The sequence below is a fragment of the Ornithodoros turicata genome, unplaced genomic scaffold (assembly GCF_037126465.1).
Source record: "Ornithodoros turicata isolate Travis unplaced genomic scaffold, ASM3712646v1 Chromosome45, whole genome shotgun sequence".
NCBI classification, from domain to species: Eukaryota; Metazoa; Arthropoda; class Arachnida; order Ixodida; family Argasidae; genus Ornithodoros; species Ornithodoros turicata.
Window position 1 is genome coordinate 828259 of NW_026999376.1, and position 25482 is coordinate 853740.

Below are 25482 nucleotides of genomic sequence, written 5' to 3' on the forward strand. Positions count from 1 at the left end.
CAGGGCATCGTGGTCTGAGATAGAAACCTATGCTATCAGAACGTGGGAGGACCAAGCGAAACGCGAAAGTGTATGCTGACATCGCGGGCCAGTTGCACGCGCAAGACATAGTAAACACCACCAAAGAGGTGAAGAAGAAGATTGAAAATTTAATTTGTCAAATAAATATACTTGTGTTGGTTCGCAACAATTATATTTATGACGTTCAATCGACTTCAACTGCGAAGAAAATCTTTATGAAATGTTTCTGTACGTAAGAAAAATTATTTTACCAAGAAAGCAAGGCGCATTCCCCGATGTTAGGTGGGAGTTCAAGCTCGCCCATCGTCATCACCATGACTGCTTAGTGACACTTACTTATGCCGTGTAGCAGGAGCCTAGTGAAAGTGACATTACAAGACGGAGTGCACTTCAAATAAGTGACACTAAATTAGTACGTCTGACAGGGGTATAAAGCATGATGCACACTAGTGCGTTCCTTAAAGCATGGTTCACACTATTGCGTTCTGCTGCGTTCGGGCGCCTGCGTGCGTTGTAAGCAATCCGTTCCGCCGTTCACATACCTGCGTCCGAATGCGTGCGTCACCAAACCGTAAGCCAATGAGCTCCGAGCGGGATTTCCACTCCGGTGGCCGTCATGTTGAAAACACTCTCGCAGAGAGAAACCTACTGCGCACGCTCGGAAGGCGGCCTCGCGATTCGTTCTCCGCTTGCGGGCTGCTGCGTGCGTCGGAAAATGTTGCGCTCGGGCGAAATCCTGGCGTTCTGCTGCGGGAGGTCGCGCACGTATCTGTTGCCACGGTAACCAGCGCCCGCACGGATCCGCACGCAGCAGAACGGACTACTGTGAACCATGCTTAAAGCATAGTTAAAGCAGCCTACTTGACGCAACCGTTGGGTGCGTTAAGTAGGCATTATGGGAGCGGAAGCCGAGAGAGGGCGGATGGCAAGCAGGTGAGGACTTGGAGCGTTAACAAGGGGCTCTAAGAGTTGCTCACCTTGAAGTGCAAGAGTGTCTACTTAACGCGCCCATTAACCTGCTTGGTTCATGAAGTCACCATCGGCGCACGACAAACCGCCGACGGGAAAGGAGTTATACAAGTAGTTCTGTCGCGCTACGATGTGCCCTGAAGAGCTGGTATGGCTAAGTGACCCGAGCTTATCGCGAACCACCGTTAATGAACTGAAGACACCATATTGTGACCCAGAGTTGTCCCGCGTTATTTGATGGAGTTATCTAGTGCTTATAAGAAATAGAAGTTTCTAAAATGCGTGAATTAAACTCAACCTAAGATGACGTGCAGTGGCGTTTTTTTTTTTTTTTTACTGTTCCGATAGGACGTTTGTCCAGTTAAACGGTTTAAACCGATCGTAAAACGTTCTGGCTACGGGTGCAGAGGTTCATATTGGGCTTGGATTGCATTTGTTCGTGGTACAATCTGCTATAAGCCAACTTCGGAGCACAATCCATCCAGACAGGTTCCAGACAACTGTCCAGACGGAGACAAGAATCCACACAAGTGTCCACAAAAGAAGTATCGCACCAAAATTTTTGCGCTATACTTCTCTTGCCGCTAACCATGGGGGTGGGGTTGAGAATACGGCACCTTCCGTTGTTTGACTCACCGAATAGGACGAAATACATAGGAAAATTACGACTCGGGCGCGTCTGTCCCCTACGCCTATTTCACCAGAATCCACCCCAGGATGGTTTTCGTTGCGACGCGTTAGATGACACGTCGAAACGCGCGCGCGTCTATTTTGTCCCATATGTGCCTCGCCCTTAACGCATCGTCCGGTTTAGCCAACGCAGACGGCGTTACCGGACACGCGGAAGTCGTAGGCCACATTATCTGCGCATCCTCTGAATTTCAACCGATAGTTAGGTAACAACACTGCGTATAGCTGAGGCACCTTGTTGCCCATCCAGGGGTGCTAGGTTTTCGTCGCCTTGAGAGGCCAACTGCGCGCCAAACTTTGCAGCAACTTTCCTCAGCCGGCAACTCATATCGTGTAGGGGACAGCCATGGCTGCGACCGACAGCAGAGGAGGGACGGCCCTGTGGTTGTGTCCTACGTCCGTGCAGTGAGTCATCGGCTGCGTGGTGTGCAAGTGCTATTCTCAAGCGATGGGAAGCGCCTGGCTAAGAAACCAGATGGGGGTCACAACTTAGTTTAGGTCACAACTCAGCCACGCCGAGTTGTGACCTAAAGCATTGGCTGACAAATGTCTACGAATTCCCCATTTCCTGTAACACCGTCTACGTTGGCCAAACATGACGGTGCATTAATCAACAGCTGAGCATGCCCCATCCTTCGAGGGAATGGCCCTGCTGCAGCTACGATGTTCATCGATGTCGTTCTTGCGAATGAAATGCGCATATAAGCTACGGTTGGGCTTAGCAGGCAGAACGCGGTGGAGCAGCACAAAACGAAGCGACGTTGGTTAGCTTATGGCCACGAGAGACCCACATATAGGGTGCTGTAGTGAGACCAAGTTAGTTCGAGTTTCTTGACTACGGTTCTCCGTGTGTTGTATACGGTGCCAGCATTAGACTGTGCAGATTTGCGATTCAGACCATGTGGATTCTTAACTGTGGGATATCGGGATACCCGTGCTTGCTACACGGAAGTTGACAGTTCTCTGGGGCCAAGCAAGGAGTACGCCTCACAACCCGCTTTGCAATGCGTCTCTTGTGTCACAGACTCATAAGCTACAGTGCGCGATATCAGAGAGATTTAGTACATCGTGAGCACTCTACGAAAACGATACGATAAACGAGGCTGTCAAATCAGATATCAGCAACGTGATGTCATTATGGTCTAATGTAGTGTCACTTGCATGCTAAACCTGATGGGACCAATGACACCAATGACATAAAACACTGTGTCCAGATTGCACTGGCTTACCAGCAACCGCAGAGGATAAGCGTCCTCTTCCTCAAGACAGGCTTCCTGACGAGGTCGATAAACGTAGCTTTTCCTTCACACACATCTTGCGGTCCCTGGAATATCGTATGAAACACGTCCGGAAAAAAGTTCATTGCTACTGCCATAAAATGTGAATGTCACACCATGTGTTCACGCTATATCATTTTCTCACATGCGCGATAACAAGTAGTGCACAGCGACATCATGTACAGTTTGCCGCGGGGTTAACTTGAATTCAAATCCGCCCTGTGGAGCGGTGATAGCGCCTTCCTAGCACTGAAGACATGAAGTGAAAGAGTGTTTTGAGTACCTCACTTCTGTTCCAGGAATGTCGGTTGTTAGCCGCTGTTAGACGCTGTTTATTGCGGATAATACCGTCAACTGTGGTTATGAACGCAGCTTTTGCGGCGATTACGCGAGCTGCATGCAGTCCGGTATCGCCGGAAAGTGATGACGTTGCCCGTTGGTGCCTCTCTGGGGGAAACCATCTTCGCTACAGGCTTCGGAAACAGGCTACAAGCTGGATTACAACCAATAAACACAGCTTACACAAATAAACTTGTCTAAGAATGCAAATTCATCCTGAGATCGTCCTGTTCACCTCGTCTTTGTCCGTGTCTTTTCAGCGCGTTTTTCAGTATGCATCAACTGTACCAACTAGCCGAACTTCTTACCTTGGTGAAGACGCAAGTGGACGCATATTTATTCAGTTCAAACCAGCAAGTCAGATGGTAATGAAGATTAGGAACGACAGCTAGAGGTGTGCGCGTGTTGCGGTTTGTATCCGCGGATCCGCGCGGGTATGTGCGTGAAGTCCTCGTTCGCGGACAGCAACATAACGAGATGAAATATGCGCGGATAAAATGTGGATACACAATTAGCCTTATTAGATACTCAATTAGCCTAGTTGCGGATCCGGTAGTAGATCTTGCATGAGCGGATACCGCTGCGCATGCCGTATTGCCAATCTTATCTGCGTTCACTTCTAATGATGTCCAAACCAGATTGTCGAACCGAAACGTTTTTCGGTTTGTTTCGGGTTCGGGTCCAGCTCCAGAGTTCACATATATCGGTTCGGTTAACCGGTTCAGTGGCTGTAAACCGGTTCGGAACCGGTTTGAGGTTTTCATGTGCTACAACATTATAGGTAGCCACTAAAAATGATACAATATCTCTCAGTTACGTTTTTTATGCATATATTTCTGTTTTTCGACCAACAGGACCCCATTTCATCCGTCGCCCGAGCAACTTGGCGGCACACACCTACCCGAACCGAACCGGTATCGCGAACCGGCAACCGAAGTTAGTTGTTAGATCGGTTCGGTTGCGGTTCAGCTCCAAGATGGCGCTAGTAGTTACATTTCAGTTCCGGTTCAGTTCCAGCTAAAAATAACGGTTAATTTCGGTTGCGGTTCGGTTCGTCACTCTGATCCAAACTGACCAACTGGGTATCGTAACAAAAGTTTATAACGCGACTTTTTTATCGTGCCATATTTTACGTTGCGCTTCCTAGAGTTCTCCGAGTCTCAGCAGAACCTTCTGCGCCAAAGCTGTGTGAGTACGAACTGGCATACTTTTGCCGTAATAGCGACATGTAAACTTTCCTCATGATTTTTCTTTCATTCCGTGTTAGCACCACGAAGCAACTGTGCGAAGCACCACGAAGCAACTAAGCGGCGTACAGACTTGGACAGATGGAGAGAAGAGAGCAGGAAGGAGTGGGAGACAGGGGGGGGGGGGGCAGGGATTCGAACCCACGTCACCTCCCAGTCTCGGCGTGGAAAGCGATCATCCTAACAACTACGCCACAGGAGCTGGTCTTTCCAAATGCTGCAATTCATTCTCAACAGTAACACAAATATATACCCATTCCTTTATTCCTTTTAATTCAGTTACAGAGCGCCAAATGATCTATGCGGCGCTGCACAAGATTGCAGGCACAATGATGCAACGACATTTCTTTCGGGCGATGTCAGCTGGCATGCAGCCTGCATAACTGTCACCGACGCCGCGTTGATAAGCTCAAGTGAAGGCAACCCTCGTAATGTCGGCACTCACAACGCATGGTCAACGACGGACACCACTGTAAGACCAATGTGATAGTCGAAATCCTATTGCACGTTATATAGATGGGTAGAAATCCAGCGAACCGGTAGAGATGTAGGAAGGGAGTTGCCCCAGGCCAGGAGCCGCCGATATTTCGACCAGAGACTGTTCTTCTTCCACAAGAAGAACAGTCTCTGGTCGAAATATCGGCGGCTCCTGTCCTGACACAACTCCCTTCGTATTGCACGTTATGTTTTCCAAGTGCCGCTGGAACGTAAGTATGTCTGCACCGCGGGGTGAAGCTGCGTTATGTTTACTCTGCAGCAAGCAGTACTTTAAGAGCGATTGAAAGTTCTCCAGTGGATTCCGGCCCATTGTTGTATCGTGGGCAATGCGCAGACCGACAGCACCGCAGAAGCAGCTCTCTCGTATCGCAAGCGGACCAGTACTGTACTTCTGAAAGGAGAGCGTCGTTCCATCCTTCGACGCCTCGTGACCTTTGGCTTTCTCGCCAATATGGGCATCCGACATTCTGTTCCATCTACGCTGAGCAGAGATGGCCCAACACTCGCTTTCGGCATACCACGAAACACCTCTCGTCAAGATGCTGCATTTATTCATCGAATGCGACTCGATGCGGCTTTTACGGCTCAGTGACGTTATCGCTTGAGACAAGTTGGCTCTTCCAGATGCTGTCACTGCGGCGCTGTAGAAGATCTGGAGCATATTCTTTTTCATTGCCCACGGTACCAACTTTCCCGAACAGCACTTTCCGGGTGTCTTAGACAGCTGTACCCTCGCCCCCCTCTCTCAAAACTGTTTGGTCCCTGGCCGAATCCAGCGCACCAACGCTCTGCGCTCAAGGCTGTTTCGACCTTTTTGAACACAATTGGATTTCTAACCTTATTGTGCAGGGGCTCATCATTTCATTCCCAACGTCACCACCAGCAATGAGGTAGAGTATCGCCCCTGACGATGAAACTCCCCATTCCTTATCTTCAAAATGAAGCTGTTGTTGTTGTTGTTGTTGATCAGGATAACTAATCTTGATATCACGGGGATTTCGAAATTGTGCCTCGATCGGATGTTGATTTCGAAGTAAAATACAGGCAGATTTTGAATGCACGTTATATTTTTGCAGGCTTATGTCAACGTTCAAGAGCACCCAGCAAAGAACTAAAACAAGAAGGCTTATTTTGAACAGTGGTAGCAAAGTGGCAACAAACCAAAATTATTCATCTGAATTTGCCAAGCCAAAATTACCAACATTTTCTAAGCTTTGCAGAAGTACAGAAGTCTATGGACTTTCTCTTTGCAGTAGTACCTTTAAAGCTGGTTTGGAATACCAACAAGCGCTCAGATATATCCTGTAATATCTCCGTGTTGTGCAGAACACAGTGCACGGAATATAGTGCGCTTCCCTGCTGCAACTAGACGACATTATCTGATCGAAATATCCGCTTGTGTTTTGTGGCGAAGACCGCGTCCACGGAGTAAGGGACCAATTCAAGGAAATGGTTTTAATGGGTATCAATGCTGAACGCTGAGTGGCCAATTGATTTAGTGTGATCCAAGATTAGCTGTAATACAGTCAGCACAAGGAATGAGAAGCAAGTTGAAGTAAGTGCCACAGAGGAAACCAGAAACACTGATTCCCCAATTGTGATAACGATAAACGAGAAGACAATTGAAGACGAGAAGAGGTGCCAACGAGACACAATCATTTACAACCGAAGTAGTGGGATGAGACGCAACGTATACAGTCTGGTTCACCAACCACGATAGAAGTTCATAGTAAAAAACGTAGGCCCCGGAGAGACATGCGGTCAAGGAATTTTTTGCTGACAATAACTTTTGCCACATATTGGTAAAATTTTTATTTCCTTTCAGTTGATGGAAAGTTAATTTCTTCAACAGAACTCCGAAATTTCCTAAGGCAACCGTTATAGCAGCATCCACAGCATGCTGTGGATGCTGATTGTAAGTGGATCACTGATCATCGAGCATGCTGTGGATGCTGCTACATTGCTGGATCGCTGCTGTGAACATTAAAATGGTATATGCAGATATGCAGATTTTACGGGACTGAAGCCGCGTCAGTGTTTGCAATGGCCAGGCGACCTGTGAGATTGAACGAGGTTCTTACTCATTTGCGCGCGGGGGTGGGGGGTTATGGCAGGATTGGTTCGCTGTTGTTGGCAACACAGAAGTGAGCGTCGTCACGACTATAGCAAAAAAAAAAAAAAAAGAAAGAAAGAAACGTAACGCCTGTGGTGATGAAATAAACAACGATCATCGCCCATGGTAAGCGGTCCATGCAGATTTCTCTCAAACGACAATTTACCAGCTCCCGTAGCATAGTGGTTAGGATGATAGCTTTCCACGCAGAGACTGCATGGGAGGTGACACAGGTTCGAATCCTATCACCGATTGTGCTGTCTGGGGTTTTCACTGGGTTTTCCGAAGACTTTCCAGACGAATGTCGGCAAGTTCCCCCTGAAGTCGGCCAAGGACGCATACTGACCCTCCCTGTCCCCTAGTCCTTCCTGCTGTCCTCCCTCCATCTGTCCACGTCTGTACGCCGCTCATACCCACAGTTGCTTCGCGGCGCGAATTAGAAAAAAAGACAATTTATCATCGAAAAAGATGACACATTGTCATTTACCATCCACTGGCGGAATCGCGTACTATCATTATCAATGCTCAACATATCTGGTTGCGATACAGCTGCGAGCAACAGTCACTGTAGAGCACCTAGAGCGCAATAATCCAAGAACGCAGAGTGCTAGAGAAGCATCAAAAGAAATAACCTTATGGTACATCTTCCTGTGGGGTGAGCACATCAGAATTGTGGGGAGCTGTACACTGTGCCTGTTTGTAAATTTCAAATCACGCAGTGTGAAAGGCAGAAGATGAAACCCTCCCATGTAAGCGAGCGGATGCATGCGACCAGATGCACCTAATCTCGGAGAGGGAGAAAAGCGCCTTCCGACGACACATGGCGCAGGGCTGGTGTCCCCATCGATTTTGCGCTTTCGCGTAGAAATGTATGGGAAAACCGAGCACTTTTTTTTATCTATACGCCAGCTTCCACCGTGCTTAATAAGTATAACTCTAGTTGGAAACGTGTATAACGGTTGTATATTTACAATACATATCCAGGTGTGAGGTGCAGAGCGCGCTTTGTTTTCGGCACTCAACGAGACACAACACCACTTTTCCGGCTCAGATGAGGAGATGACGGGTGGGCATGCGTAGCAGGCAAAGAGAGGACGTAACTACCCTCAAGCGGGTCCTTTTGGCAAAACTGCCATCTTGTCCTGGTTGCACGTCATAGAAAACGTTATTTTGAGGTCATGTGACTTTTGTCGTTTGACTACATGTCGTTTTGCCGCTTGCCGACATATTTTCGTCTCCATAACACCAGGAGATGAACGTATCTTGTCAGCGTAAACTATGCGGTGCTTGTTCGCGAACAAACAAGTCCCTACGCTGTCTGGCTTCTTGAACGTCTGACACATGTTTTTTCAACGGCTCAGCATTTCATTTCGGTTCCCTTATCCGTATATCATCAGATGTTGATCTTTGTGTGGATTGCTAGGGCGGATTTTATGGTGGGTTGTGGTGGATTGTTTTGTCGGGCTCAGTGTTATACGCATTCAATGTGGTTGCCGCCGTATGTGGCAGGAGCACGGATTCATTTTGAATACCTAGTACAGTGTTGCCCGTAATCTTTAATTGTAATTTTCTAATCAATTGCACCGTCGATTGGAATGAAACTTGCGCAGTTTTTGTCCTGGTGGCTTGGACTATCGAATAGCCACACTAAATGACATTTGATCGGTGCTGCTTTACAGTACCTTTAACGCGCGGTCGTCATCACATCTTTGGTAGTGGTCACCAGAACGAGGCCTTATCTGGAAAACTGTGCGTTTTACTGCAAGACTATCGGATAAAAATAATTATGGTGATCGAAAGACATCCAAAACTAGCGTAAAAAAACGCATTGTTTACAAACGGTATATGCCCGGACGATCACGGGTGCCGCCATGGTTAAGGTCACGTGTGCCTTGACGTTTGCTGTGACGTGCTGTGACGTGCTGTGACGCGCTGTGGCTTGGCGGCCACTCGATGCTCCGTCCGTTCTCCGTTGTCGCCACATGGGTGGCGCCTACCTATGGCGCAGCACGCGGATCCTCCTCTCTCCACTCTATCTGGTCGCAGGAGTGAAGTTTTACCTCCTATCTTTCACACTAGGTGGTGCAACAGCGCTATGTGCTAAAATAAATAAATAAAAAAGTTTCGGGCAAAATGTAGATGGTAGTGAATGGCTCCAAAATCGATCTGGATTACATCTGGAACAGCGCGCATTACTGAGAGCCAACGAACCTTTTTGAATTCGGTCAGGAGTTCCTCCAACTTCTTCTCCGCTTCAACGTTGTCAAGGGCATTCCGTTTTACGGCTTGCATAATCACGTTCTTCGCCTTGTCTAATTTTCCACTGGCTAGTAACCAACGGGGCGATTCTGGCAATATCCTTAAAAAAAAAGAGAGAAAACACAGAAGGGATGACTAGCTTGCTTCATGACAATTGGTTGTGATTGGCAGGCAATGGAAAGCGCATGCCGTGTGAAAGCGGTAGTCGGGGCTATACAACAATATACGTTCTTGTATACCCCTGTCATCCAGATAGTTGCTAGACTAAGAAAAAAAAATGCGAAAAGCATCATTGGTATAAAGGGGGCATAATGAGTGCAAGACAGATTATATCGGTAGAGCAGTCCCGAACGATTCCATATATTAATTACATTAGGCCTGATTGTTACTGTGGTATTTATCTCGCACGCACTATGCCATGCAGCTGGTGCATACGTATACAAGAAAAAGTTCACAGTTAAAATTGACTAATCCTGTCAAGCGTTAACGATTAGTTCCCACATATTTATCGTGGGATGGAAAGCAATGATATCTGTTTTGGGCCACTTTTGTTTCACAGCTACCCCACCCACATAGTCACGTGGAAAATAAATATTACTTATTATTATTATTATTAGCATTATGATTTATAATATATCGCGTTGTTCGGCATTCATTGGAGCTTCTCATAAGCACAGAATCGATAATGTGTCCTGGCAGCCAGGAGCAGGAATGCCAGGCACTGCTGACTAGTAACGACCCCGATGTAGTCTTCAATGCACTACCCCGTAGCTTCAACGAAGCACACGATCTGTGCTTCCCTATAAGCGCTTTTACGCGTACGCGCGCAAGCCGTGGATTTTGCCATCACACATTCGTAAAATTCGGTAATTCGTAATAGGTTATTTGAGAAACTCTTGCCGTACAGAAGCAAATTGGTTGAGGTATAAATAATTCCGTAATCCATTAACGAATGAGCTTCGTCATAGCAAGCTGGAGTACATTTATAACCTGTATACAGAAATACCTGTCGCGTAACCTTAATAAGCCTCTACCCGAGAAACGTCATCATGACGTTGGTAGACAGACTGAAACGGAAACAGATCGGAAGGGGAGGGCTGGGTTCCACGAATGGGAACATGTTCGCTGCCTCCTATTGAAAGAAAAGTAGGACCGAAGGTCGCGTCCCCCCCCTTTCAGGGATCATCGTAATCCTCTTAAGACCGTGGTTTTCGGGCACGACCTTGTTCGCCCCATAGCTTCGAGCGTAGTTCAACTCTACCAAACCGGTGGCGCTGTCGAACACTATGACGTCATTTGTTTACAAACAGGGAGAGGTCTATTCCTCGCTTGAAAGGGTCCGTTCTCCTCGCTTGGTTACTCCCTTGTTTATCAGCAGAGTAGAATGCGAAGGCGCTGATTTGGCCCGACTTTCAATAATCACTTTGCGAGGACTATAGAATCTACACCTGATACCAGCCCGGCATTTTATATGATGAAGCGCCTTTGCATTCCTTCTTTCTTGAACCAACGGATGCAGATGAGGTGTCATCAATTGTAGTGTCGCTGGAGGGTAGCAGAGATCTTGGTGCGAATGGTCTAGATATGAGATCCACCAAACACGTATCTCTAATCTTAGCTCCTTTACTGCTTCACATCATTAACTTCTCTTTTCGCAGATTCCCAGCGAAACTGAAAATCGCGAAGGTCATTCCCGTATTCAAAATGGGTGATCATCACAACCTGTCCAATTACAGGCCGATTATTTCTATTTTGCCCCACTTTTCTAAAGTTGTAGAGAAGGTTATCCACATGAGGCTTATTCATTACCTAGAGGAATGTAACGTTCTTTCGCCCAGACAATATAGCTTCCGCCAAAATAAGTCCACCGAACTCGCGCTCCTCCGACAAAAATATTTTATCCTAAATAATCTCGTATCCAAAGACACAACTCTTGGTATTTATATAGGCAATATTATACATGTAACTTTTCGTTTTTATACGTCAGTATGAACTTTGTTTGTCATTTGACATTTTGTAGTTGAGATTTTGTACATTTGATATTTTGATACCTGGATATTTTGTTTTTGGCAACAAATAGCTCGTTATTATAGGTATGAGCTCTCGTTTGCTGATTGACATGTACTCTGAGTTACTCATTGCTTACGGTTTGACTACCTCGTTATTATCACCATAACTCCTATTTTCGCTTTTCGTCTGCTGTTTAACCTCCACCTGAGCACTCTTCATCTTTTGTTGCCTGAACAATTCTCACAAGCCTCATGTAACATTGTTGTATACCCCTGTTTCTTCCCCTGCAGGGCCGTTCGACAGGGCTTGCCCTCTCAGCCCAATTCTCCATGTATTTGAACTGTACTGTTTCGAAGCAATAAAAAATTGAAATCTAAAATATAGATTTTAGAAAAGCCTTCGATTCTCTCAATCATCACATACGGGGGCGTTCAAGTCAAACCGGGACTTTTCATTTTTCGCAGAAGTAAAATGAACTTACAGGCGAGAAATTAGTTTTATTTTTCAACGTAATCTCCAGCTGCACTAATGCACTTGTCCCAGCGTTTCACGATGGCTTGGATGCCAGCAGCGTAGAAATCCTTACCGTCGCGTAGCAGCCATGATCGGACCGCATTCTTCACCTCGTCGTCGCAGCTGAAGTGGCGGCCCCCAAGGAACGCCTTCAGTAGACCGAAGAGATGGAAATGGCGGGGGGCGAGGTCTGGACTGTAAGGGGGATGTGGCAGAAACTCCCAGCCAAGTTCCTGTAAGGTGCGTGTCGTGAGATGTGCGGTATGCGGGCGTGCATTGTCCTGTAGGAGGAGGACACCTTTGGTGATGAGGCCCGGCTTTCCGAAACTGGAGGTGTTCATGAATGATAGCGTTCAACGTTCCCACAGAAAGGTTTGTCTTTCGAGTCAGTTCGAGACATGTTATCCGTCGGTCCTTGAGGATCAGGCGCTCCACAAGTTGGATGTTTCTCAGGAACTCTGATACTGGGCTCTGAGCCGCCCCGGCCGGGATCGTCCTGCACTGATGTACGGCCGTCTCGAAACCGTTGGCACCACTTAAACGCTTTGCTGCGGTTAGGTGTATCGTGGCCATACTGAGCTTGAAGTCTTCTGTGAATTTCAGATGACTTTACGCCTTCATTCACGAGAAACTTCATGACAATTCGCCGTTCGATGTGCGCGCTCACCTCGTTGTCGGCCATCTTGCCCAGCACGTACGTGTCTTCTGTTTTGCACAAACTTTGGACCATCGCGTGGTGAACGCGGAGGCCTGTCGCGTGTGAAAATGACGAAAACGAAGTAGCACGAGCCATTTGTACACTCAGGAGACAGAAAGTCCCGGTTTGACTTGAACATCCCTCGTACTTCTGGACAAACTTAACCATTACGGAATTCGTGGAATAAGCCTCTTGTTCTTTGAGTCGTATCTCTGTGATCATGGCCAGTTTTACGGACGTATCACCTACGCTTTCAATCACTGCAGGTGTACCGGAAGGCAGCATCCTAGTTCCCCTTATCTTCTTATTACACATCAATGACATCACCTCACTGCATCCCGAGATAACTCTGAGATGTCTCCCTCCTAGTCGCTGGAAAAACCCACGGAGACGCTTCGAATTATGCTAACTGCGTATTAGGGTAAGGTGGGGCAAGATGCGACATTTTTTGCTCGACGCCGCCTGTCTCAGAGACGTGTTGCTCCATACGCTTGAAACTTTACTCATAGGTGGCTCTGCATGCCCGCTTTATTACACGTGAGAATTGTCTGGATTGGTGTTTGCGTTGAAGAGAGAGAGAAAAAAAATCGGTTACTTTTGCCTTGAACGTAAAGACCCGCAAAAAAGGCGCGATTTTCTGTAGTCCTTTTTCCTGTCAGCTGTGCAGCAGCGTGTCGCGTTTTTGTGATTAAGTGTGTTGTTAACAGCGTTCTCTTATTCTCTTGAAGATCAGTGTTAGCTTGTATTTCCCATTACTCTATTCTTGCAACTGCCTTGTATTCGCCGCTGTACTGTCCGGGAGCCGTGGGTCCCCTCAAGCTAATGTTGCTTTTAGCCCGCATCCCACCATCTCTATTGGATGGAAATAAAATTGAATTGAATTGATAATAGATACGTGACATACCAATAGGCAACACCGAGAACGGTCGGTCCAGTTACAGCTACGAGGTGGATGTAGAACCAGTCCCTGGCAAAGTACGCTACGATGGCGAGCAGAAGGTAGCCTATAGCCCAGCCAAACTCGTATGCCAGACCCAGAGGTGACCGCAGGCTTGGGCCAATCACTTCCATCACTAGAAAAGCAAGCAGTTCAAGATCATCAACGTAACATTCTGCCTATACACAGCTACAGTACTTCCCCACCTAACACGCTCAGCGATTGCGTTACCACTTGTGATTTACCAACTAGCACTTTTTTCGGCCGGTCTCAATATGACCGAGCAGCGGGTCGCCCAACCATATCCGCTGTCGTCACATCCGCACTGCGAGGGTGGCGAGGGCCCGCATTGGCTCACACGTCGAGGTTCACGTGGGTTAGCAGACGACGAAACCCAAAGACGAACGAACGCGATGCCCTGGCGTGATCCAAGCTGCTAAAACCGCTAGGTTCCTGGCGCGCATCGGGAGGCAACGGTCACGTGACCCTGTGTCGGCGCCGACTTAGCAATTTCCGAGCGCTAGGCCGTGATGCCACGAAATCACCACCCGAATTCGCTATAATTCCTGTTTCAAGCATTAGTGTCTGCGTCGACGTCCCCCAGGTGGAGCCACAATTGACATAAATATGGTTTCGAACCTCGTTAAGATGACGCTCGTTAATTTGACATCCTCGCCTTATGACCATTTTATTTATTTATTTATTCTAAACATCCTACAGGTCCACCGAAGTGGCAGCTTTTGCTCCGGAACCATGCCCTCCCCATGGAAATCAACCTGGTTAATATGGCAATTCGCTTTTCCAACATTGGGAATACTAAGCAGGGAATTTTATTGTATTTCTTCCGCAAATAGACTGCAAGATGTTCTTCACAATGTCTCTTGTAGTGCAGTAGCTCAGCCCTGTATTGTGCCTAGGCTTTTCTTTTTTGGTGTTTCATATACTGTTCCTCAGTATATGACAGTACGCTTAAATGACCAATGGAAATCATTTGGAACATATATTTTTTCACCGCTTGATACGAACATACTACCTTCATAAACTATTACGGAAAATATTTCCTTCGAAAAGCGCGAATTTCCTGAGAAAATTAGTTTGGAAGAATGCGCTCCGCGGCGACAGTCTCCCCCAAGCCGAGTCTGGCGTGTGGTGACGTCAGGCGTCCGAGCACTTCATTGGCTGCCGGAAGCGTCCGCTCCCCGCCAGAATCGTCTGCTAGCTCAGGAATCGGCAACTTACCGACTGAGACGCTGTTGCTATTTATTTGCGTTTGACATTCACTTGCGTTCTTACATGATTTGTCTCGTAAGTTTTGCATAAAACAAGACTGCGGGCAGTGTAAAAGGTGTGGCCAGGCCTCTGTGTTGCAGTGACGGCCCGGGTTGAGGTGGATCATACGCGGTTGTGATTTCTGTTCCGATTGGGCTGAGGTGTCGTTCATTAGTGAACAGTATTGTGCCTGTGTGTGCAGCATATATATATGTGATACGACTAAATACATTCCTGTCAGTTGGAGATTTATTCCATGTGCCAGTGTTGTATTCTGCGTATGACCATTCAAAAAAGAAAATGATTATTTGACCATGTATTTTGGGGTTTCCCACAGATCGCTAGCAGATGAACTTTACTAACTTTATTTTGGTATTCATGTTGTAGTGTTTGTGGAGACGTTACGCTCTTGGTATCAGTAACATATGGTAAGCGCAATGTTACACAGCTATGCGTTCATCGGTCAGCTCTTTCGCCTCAGAGATGCCAGTGTCCATGCGGTTCATAGCCCATAGTGTTGACCACAACACGGAGAAGTCATGATGGTCGGCAACATCTTCAAGTGAAAACACTGGTCACTGCGCCGCGTCTTCATGACTATGCATTTGTAAGCAAGAAGAAGCACTATATTTCAATCCGAATGTTCGTTCACACTTAGCAGCATCACTTACCAGCCTCCGGTACATTCGTGTGGCGAAATCGAAGCTCGAGGAACTTAGCCTCCAATTCCATAAAACGTTTCGTCGAGAAGAGCAGACGTGTCGCCTAAAGAGTGTTCAATTCATCACCTGTCCTTCGCACGGCGTCCGATGAGCTACAACGCTTCCTTCCCGGTCGGCTTGCCAGCGCGCGCCGGAGAAATCGCAAAAAATAAAGAAAAAGACGGCGCGGTCACATGACGTCAGCGGCTGACAGCCGAGTGAGGGGGCATTTCTGCCGCGAGATTCAAAGCTCCCTCGCGCTCCAGGATTGCGCGCTACGCTCAAACTTTTTGTGCGAATATGTATCACAGGGCTCAGAATCATAATTTCTACTTCTCCCGTCATATTTTATTCCGATCATTTCCATGCTCCTTTAATGGGGGTCGACTGTAATCCAAAATGGTGTCGGTGTGTGCCACCCATTGCATTTCTTTGCTATAACATACTTTTTCTGGGAAATCCTGGGTGACATCAGGTTCCTCAGTGGTTTCTCGTACGAAACTTCTCGAATAATCTAAGTCAGACCGGTATCCGGGCACTATCCGTCTGATTCCGGCGGATTCCGGCACTATTCATGCGCAATCAGGACATTCCGGTGTAGGTCCATCCGGATTCCGAACGCCGCTTTCCTGAATCCCACTGAATATCGCCTGAAGCAAACCGGGAGGACGTGCCTGATTCCGGGAACAACCGGGGTTCCTTTGACAATATTCGAAAATATTGCAAGGGTACGTGCAATAGATATTATGTAACCTGATGACAGAGATATTGCTCGTTCACCTTTTTCCCTGGAAGTCCCGAATTATTATCGTAGCGTAATATGTAGCGTATCTGCGACCGATATCGACGGAATCCCACAAAACACCCTTTCCTGATTGTATCAGCAGCTGAAACAGAAATACATTCGAGCAATTGTGCGGTGAGTATCTGTCCGGTGAGCAAATACCCCGGACCCCTCAATATGGCGTACCCCAGGAACATTTTTCCGAAGCCAGGTGCTGTGTACATTATTTCGAGATCCCTTGCATGGCCAGTCGAACCAGCAATCAGATGAAGTGATGGCAGGAGGATCAGGTGACCTTGATAAAGCGACCTTGGCAGCGCGAGACGAAGTTATGCTTATGTTTGACTAAAACAATTTCACAGTTGTCTACGACGTAAAACCACCAATTAGTATTAATTGGTATTAGTAAAATGATTTTCTGGGCACGGATGAGGGGCGCCACTGATTGCCGGAAATGCACAGTATGATTCGGCGCATGTATTCTAATAAGAAAAAGATAAATAACTGAAATAAGAAGTTTAGTTTGTGCAGAGCTCGAGGTTAATAAAATATATAAAGGCAACTTGTAAGAGGGTGGGACACGTGCGACACGCATAACAGATTGACTTGGAAATGACAGCAGAAATCACATGAGTCAGGAGCTGTTTCATTCTCGGCAATGGTTCACCTTTAATGCGTTATTGATTTTTAATGCGTTATTGATGAAGTTTTGTATCTAGAACGCATATTTATAATTGTACTGATCCAGTACTACATGCATCCATAACACACCATGTTTATAAAAAAAAAGAATTGACCAAAATATTTCCTACGCAATTTTGGGTGAAAATACTTACTGAGAACGAATGAGGTAGATCCCACGCCGCTTCCTCCAAAAGATATGAAATATCGAATGATGACGAACATGAGAAAGCTTTTGGCAAACAATGCAGCAAATCCAGCCACCAGGAGGATAGTGAGGGCTATGCAGATCACCGTGCGTCTACCAATCCTGCAAGCATTCATATATTCACCCTTTGATTGTTTACAAACAGAAGGGAGAAGGCACAACCGGAAGTTGCCTAGGGTTCCCAGCGTCAGCGGCTACACGTGGCGCCACGCCGTGTCACTCATTTCTATTTACAAATAGTGAAAGGGTTTAACTCAAATGAGTGACTGAACATGCGTAAATAAATAAGTAAAAAATAGAGTGAGTATCAACTACAACTACCAGTATACCTCTATGAATATTCACCCTTTGACTGTTTACAAACAGAAGGCACAACCGGAAGTTGTCTAGGGTTCCCAGCGTCAGCGGCTACACGTGGCACCACGCCGTGTCACTCATTTCTATTTACATATAGTGAAAGGGTTTAACTCAAATGAGTGACAGGGCGTGGCGCCACGTGGCTACACGTGGCACCACGCCGTGTCACTCATTTCTAGTTACAATTAGTGAAAGGGTTTAACTCAAATGAGTGACAGGGCATGGCGCCACATGCAGCCGCTGACGCTGGGAACCCTAACCAACTTCCGGTTGTGCTTTCTGTTTGTAAACAGTCAAAGGGTGAATATTCATAGAGATATGCTGGTAGTTGTAGTTGATACTCACTCTATTTTTTAGTTATTTATTTACGCATATTCACCATAACGTAATTGCACAACATGCAGCAAGTAGTATACGACCCTGTTAAACTACAGGGTGTCCAAACTACGGCACCCCTGCCCTAAGCCCTGCGCGTATTTTTCCCTGCGCGGCGCGTGTGCGGAGGGTTGTCCACGTGATTATCGGCGGGGGAGGGCTGCGTGCGCGCTTACCCTCTCACATTTTTCAGCCTGGGCAGACTTCTTTGGCCGACTTCACATATTTTTCCGATACAGCAGGTGAGCGGTTTACATGCAGAGACATGCAAAGAAGGGTCATACACAAAAAAGGACAAGTGAAAATATATTTATTAATGCCATTCAAGTTGAGATATATTTATTAAAGCCAATAGTGCTGGGAATTGTGCCAATTGTGATGCAAATCAGGTGAAGGAGAAAAACCCAGCCGAAAAACCTTCACCACATGTAACAGGGCGGCGCTCGGGTGGAGGGCTGCTGCGTGACCGGAGGGCTGCGTGCGCGATTACCCTTCAGCCTGGGCTGACTTCTTTCACCATTTTCCTACTTGGGCCGGCTTCATTCCCGCGACAGGTGGGCGGCGCTCGAGTGGAGGGCTGCTGTTGAGGGCAGCGCGTGGCCGGAGGCCTGCGTGCACGTTTACCCTTCAGCCTGGGCCGCCGACTTTCGTCATTTTTCAGCCTGAGTCGACTTGAATCGTAATTTTTCCAGCTACAACAGGTGTGCAGTAGGCTGTTTACATGCAAAGGATAGCCATACACAAAAGTACAAGTGAAAATATATTTATTAAAGTCATTAGTGTCAGAAATTATGTTATGACTCTGCGTGAATGGGCAAAAAATTAGCCAAAAATCTGAAGTAGAAGGAACACAATACTTATTACAGGTATGATACAATAGCATTGAATAGGTATCACAAATCAAACACAATATTTTTTATTAACAGTAATCACAAGTTTTCAATGAATCAGAAGTGATAAAACATTTAATCAAAGAAGATATTCTTCATCAATATGATTACAAACAAAATTACGAGTTGCATTATAAAAAGCCTGAGACGTGAGAACCTGATAGATGTAAGTAATTTCGACCACAATATGCTAAGTTTAATATTCCAACATGACACAAATTTAATTTCTTATGAAGTGAATAGCGCAGACATAAGGCAATAATTCGAATCAACACATAGCATTAATATAGAATCAATCATAGGCATATAGGGAAATAATAGCTATACCATATCAAAACGAGAAAACGATCACCACATTTAATCAAAGAAGATATTCTTAATCAATATGATTATAAACAAAATTACATATTGTATTATAAAAAGTCTAATATTCCTATACGTGAGAACCATCAGTGCAATAGCGGGAAGTTCTAATAGTTGTATGTAATTAAATGTAAACAGCACAGACCCTGGAAGACTATGGGACACGAACACAAGAGGAAATAAAATTTATACCACTACATTGATTAATGAAAACAACAGAGTAATCTATCATTCAGAAAATCAGAAGAAGAAAAAATCAAACTCATCAGAAAATAGACATGTTAAAAATGAACTTCACCACATAGCACACTCCTAGCCAACAACCAGATCTGACGATATCTACCCTGATTTATTGAAGACAGCTACCAATAGATGTATGGAAGACCACGGAACACGAACGACAAGAACGACACGAACACAAGAGGAAATAAAATATATACCACTACCAAGAAGATATTCCTAATCAAACAACAGAGTAATCTATCATTCAGAAAATCAGAAGAAAAAATCAAACTCATTAGAAAATAGACATGTTAAAAATGAACTTCACCACATAGCACGCTCCTAGCCAACAAACAGAACAAAGAACGACACGAACACAAGAGGAAATAAAATCTGTACCACTACAAAGAAGATATTCCTAATCAAAACAACAGAGTAATCTATCATTCAGAAAATTAGAAGAAAAAATCAAACTCATCGGAAAATAGACATGTTAAAAATCAACTTCACCACATAGCACGCTCCTAGCCAACAAACAGAACACGAACGACAAGAACACAAGAGGAAATAAAATCTATACCACTACAAAGGAGATATTCTTAATCAATATGAAGACAATCAAATTACAAATTGTATTATAAAAAGTCTGAGACGTGAGAACCATCATTGCAATAGCGTGAATATCTGTCATAACATTTCGAGCGCAATAGGGAATCTCAGTTTCATATTTCAACATTACTCAACTTTTAATTTCTTATTAAGTGAACAGCATAGACGTAAGGAAATAACGAGAAACAACACAATCAACAGCTACAATTAATAGAGAGCCAAACCTGCGCACCATCCAACACATAGAGAAATAATAGCTAATCAATCTATCAAAAGGCGACATAGCACAGACTTAACGCTGAAGAATAGAGGAACACGCGGCGACACGTAAACATCAACAAAGGAAAATAATCTATCATTGAACCATCATAAAATCGATCAATATACAATTTTCATTCTAACAAACACTACGAACCTTGATGGAGGTATCCAAGACATAGGAATTATGCACGGTTTTCACTCTTTTCCTCAAAGCCCGTAGACTTTATGTCCCTATCTATGTGACCATAGCACTGCGCATGCTTTATCACTCAAAGGGTTAGGGGCTATATTACTTCGTTCAGCGAACGGGGCGCTCTAGAGATCAGATAAGAGAGTTCAAAGGCGATATATTTTATTGTGCAGCGCAAATAGATGTCGATATCACTCGCGGGGGTCACTATCTTTTCGCATCCTTTCCATGAAACGGAAATCTTTCGTCAAAGTGGTTGACAAGTCGAATAAGTTTGTAGAGATGCGATATTGTTATTGAACATGTAGAGAAAGTTCAAATTATTAATTGGTAGCAACGATACTCAATCAAAAAAGAGAAACAAATTTAATTACATCAATTTTTGTAATATCTTGCAACAGAAATTTCTAATGAACCACACAGAAATATCAAATGTGAAATGCAACTCAGAGTTATGAGGCATTCCCATCTTAGAGGTACTTACTTGTGTCAATCGAGTGAACAATTAAAACAAATACAAGACAATAATTATTTCGAGCAGTAAGTTCACAACTCATAGAATATCAGTCGAGTGAATACTTGAAACAAAATCAAAACAATAATTCTCACGACAGGTGGAGATTATAGCATTCTAAACCAGATAATAAAATTTTAATCAATAAAATAAACATAGATATGCTTTTAATTAAGTGTAGATGTGCACTTGAAAACAGAAGAGACAATTGCTCTACATTGAAAAGATGGACAGATTTTGTACTCGATACCATAAGTCATGGGAAGATGTGATAAAAAACTGCTTCGAAAAGGAGGAGCCGCGAAACGGTTTCATTATTGCTGCATTTCAATACGTCCTAGACATGGTCGTATTCGGAGAAATGGTACAAACTACAGAACTGAATGTGCAAGAATTTATATGCCGAATCTACAATACTTATAAAAATATCTGCACATCAACGTCGGAAGGGCCACTGGGATTGATGGCGGAGTTTTTGAGGTTTGCCAACGAAGAATTGAAATACACTAGACCAGATGTAATTGTAATCATTGCAATGGGCATTGCGTTCATCAAGAAAGCAGTCGGATCAAATTATCACATACAAGCCGTCTATATCGCACGATTCATTACGGATTTGTTGAAATTACACATATCTGAGATGGAAAGTACATAAAATCTTATCACGTGATATGTTCCACTACCACGGCAACGCAATTATTTTCTTCTACCAGTCAGTGATGTCGAATCAACAGAAGTTCAATATTGTCGTGCAAGGTCTGATGTATTATCACCTGTTGAAACTCAACAAACATATCAATTGCGGTGGACCACCGGACGATTTTCATCTAATACTCTCTTGTACGCCATTCAAGAATCTTCATACAAAGAAAGGAAACATCAATAAGAGACTGTGCAAGTTCATCGCGACAAAGTGCAAGTTGTTGAAGCAATACAAACACGGCGACAACATAGCGTCCGCGTTAATCAACGCTGGATTCAAGCGCCCAATAATCAGAATAAACTATTTAATGGCTTCGGAATTCATCAATGAAGACAACAAACGAAAACTTCAGAGTTTGAAATAGAATTGTAATTTATCGAAATAAACAAGTGTATAACTGAAACAATAAATGTAATCTTTGTCATCATTATAATGAATTCTACGCATCGTAACGAAAACAGCTTATGATTAGATTGAAGATCGCTAAGGAAACGAATATTCCACAATTTGTGTAAGAATTCTCATATGGAATGAGACCTGACCACCAAATAGGTTTTACTCGACTACAGTCTGTACAAGTTCAACATCCGAAGGATAGAATTGCCGGAGAAGGATCGGTCATTCAAATTTAGAGACATGATACATCAGTCTATGATTACAAAAAGGATCACTAATCTCATGTGAAAACTTATCATATTTCATGAATTAAATTCCACAGTGCATGTATATTTCTCAATCAGTTGCACTAGCCCAGACATAGTAAAAGAAGAAGAAAAGGCGTCTTTGACAAGCAACCCGATTGGAGTGCGGAACAAATAAATAAATATTTTTGTCAACACAGTTGTGCGTTTGTATGACTGGATAGTAAAAATGAGCCGTCCAAGATAGGGCAAAACGGGAAATAAGGCAAGATAACTGATTGCGGCGGGATAAGTCAAAGCGTTCGCGACACAGTGTCATCGACTTTTACAATCGCATTCGGGATTCAGTGCCTGGGAGATAATAGGAAGCCTTCGCGAAAAGCGAATCCATTATCAGATGCCACAATGCAAACGAAAGATTTTACGAGCATGACACAGGCCAAGTCTACATTTCTAATCACATAGTCTTCGTAACACACAGCACACAAATGTATATGAAATAATTTCCAAGTGGCAATCAGATTTTGGGAGAAGCGGATCACAGAACCACCATCAGAAGTGCTTAACCAATATACAATGAAGATGAGCGTTATGCATAAACACAATGGAAGATATGTTATATTAGTTATAATAACCAGATCAGCGCAGGTCACACATAAACGTAGATCAAATTCACAAAATATACTCGAGATTTCCCGTAACCATACAGAAAAAACTATCACATTATTTTAGTGTCATAGCATCCGGGCACTACAAATGGAAAGACCATACTTTAATTCTATAAGTCTTTAGCTCATAACGTTCTAAAACGCAAATTCCACACTGAAGATCATTTTCTTTAAATTTTCAAAGTCAAAACTGCAAGCTATTTCTTGCATTTTTCTAAAGATATAGATTAAAAAGTTGTGCATATACTCACACATACTATACAAGATATTTGTTTGTGGATTAATTGATAAAATTTATCGGTTCACATTCAGGAGAAGTGGTGACTACCACAAGTCAGTAAGAGTTTAATTACAATTTGAACAGGTATTGCGATTTATGATCAGTGTTGTAGAATGTGTAATTTCACAATACGCAAGCTTTAGGTCGCTCACTTTGACGAGCACTCTTTCACGATGTCAGAGAAGTTATTCGAATGGATTGATATTTTCTGTATACACTATAACATAATGCGAATTCTTTATGTCGTGGATATTAAAAGTTACGAATATTTTCCGAACGAAATTTACTTAAAACTCGAACCTGGTCACCCGCGTCGACGAACCCGTTTCCGGAAAAAGCAACACGCTCGCGTGCGGTACCGCGTTAACGCGTCGGGCGCAGAATCGCGTTCGGTTTCGGGTACGGCATTGGGGAAACGCGGCCCGGCGTGTTGCCGAAACGTCTTCGTCGACGAGGGTGACCCTTTCTTCGAGTTTTAAGTAAATTTCGTTCGGAAAATATTCGTAACTTTTAATATCCACGACATAAAGAATTCGCATTATGTTATAGTGTATACAGAAAATATCAATCGATTCGAATAACTTCTCTGACATCGTGAAAGAGTGCTCGTCAAAGTGAGCGACCTAAAGCTTGCGTATTGTGAAATTACACATTCTACAACACTGATCATAAATCGCAATACCTGTTCAAATTGTAAATAAACTCTTACTGACTTGTGGTAGTCACCACTTCTCCTGAATGTGAACCGATAAATTTTATCAATTAATCCACAATCAAATATCTTGTATAGTATGTGTGAGTATATGCACAACTTTTTAATCTATATCTTTAGAAAAATGCAAGAAATAGCTTGCAGTTTTGACTTTGAAAATTTAAAGAAGAAAATGATCTTCAGTGTGGAATTTGCGTTTTAGAACGTTATGAGCTAAAGACTTATAGAATTAAAGTATGGTCTTTCCATTTGTAGTGCCCGGATGCTATGACACTAAAATAATGTGATAGTTTTTTCTGTATGGTTACGGGAAATCTCGAGTATATTTTGTGAATTTGATCTACGTTTATGTGTGACCTGCGCTGATCTGGTTATTATAACTAATATAACATATCTTCCATTGTGTTTATGCATAACGCTCATCTTCATTGTATATTGGTTAAGCACTTCTGATGGTGGTTCTGTGATCCGCTTCTCCCAAAATCTGATTGCCACTTGGAAATTATTTCATATACATTTGTGTGCTGTGTGTTACGAAGACTATGTGATTAGAAATGTAGACTTGGCCTGTGTCATGCTCGTAAAATCTTTCGTTTGCATTGTGGCATCTGATAATGGATTCGCTTTTCGCGAAGGCTTCCTATTATCTCCCAGGCACTGAATCCCGAATGCGATTGTAAAAGTCGATGACACTGTGTCGCGAACGCTTTGACTTATCCCGCCGCAATCAGTTATCTTGCCTTATTTCCCGTTTTGCCCTATCTTGGACGGCTCATTTTTACTATCCAGTCATACAAACGCACAACTGTGTTGACAAAAATATTTATTTATTTGTTCCGCACTCCAATCGGGTTGCTTGTCAAAGACGCCTTTTCTTCTTCTTTTACTATGTCTGGGCTAGTGCAACTGATTGAGAAATATACATGCACTGTGGAATTTAATTCATGAAATATGATAAGTTTTCACATGAGATTAGTGATCCTTTTTGTAATCATAGACTGATGTATCATGTCTCTAAATTTGAATGACCGATCCTTCTCCGGCAATTCTATCCTTCGGATGTTGAACTTGTACAGACTGTAGTCGAGTAAAACCTATTTGGTGGTCAGGTCTCATTCCATATGAGAATTCTTACACAAATTGTGGAATATTCGTTTCCTTAGCGATCTTCAATCTAATCATAAGCTGTTTTCGTTACGATGCGTAGAATTCATTATAATGATGACAAAGATTACATTTATTGTTTCAGTTATACACTTGTTTATTTCGATAAATTACAATTCTATTTCAAACTCTGAAGTTTTCGTTTGTTGTCTTCATTGATGAATTCCGAAGCCATTAAATAGTTTATTCTGATTATTGGGCGCTTGAATCCAGCGTTGATTAACGCGGACGCTATGTTGTCGCCGTGTTTGTATTGCTTCAACAACTTGCACTTTGTCGCGATGAACTTGCACAGTCTCTTATTGATGTTTCCTTTCTTT

General features: G+C 44.0%; 1 protein-coding gene across 2 annotated transcripts in view; it reads right to left on the bottom strand.

Moving 5' to 3' along the window:
* Positions 1–25482, bottom strand: part of LOC135374175 (organic cation transporter protein-like) — a 107140-nt gene that overhangs the window by 25361 nt on the left and 56297 nt on the right. For both annotated transcript variants that reach the window (XM_064607190.1, XM_064607189.1), the window contains exons 6-7: positions 9366–9513; positions 2910–3004 (exon numbers count right to left, since the gene is read on the bottom strand). In XM_064607190.1, coding sequence (XP_064463260.1) covers positions 2910–3004; positions 9366–9513 — 243 coding nt within the window. The remainder of the gene's footprint in view (positions 1–2909; positions 3005–9365; positions 9514–25482) is intronic.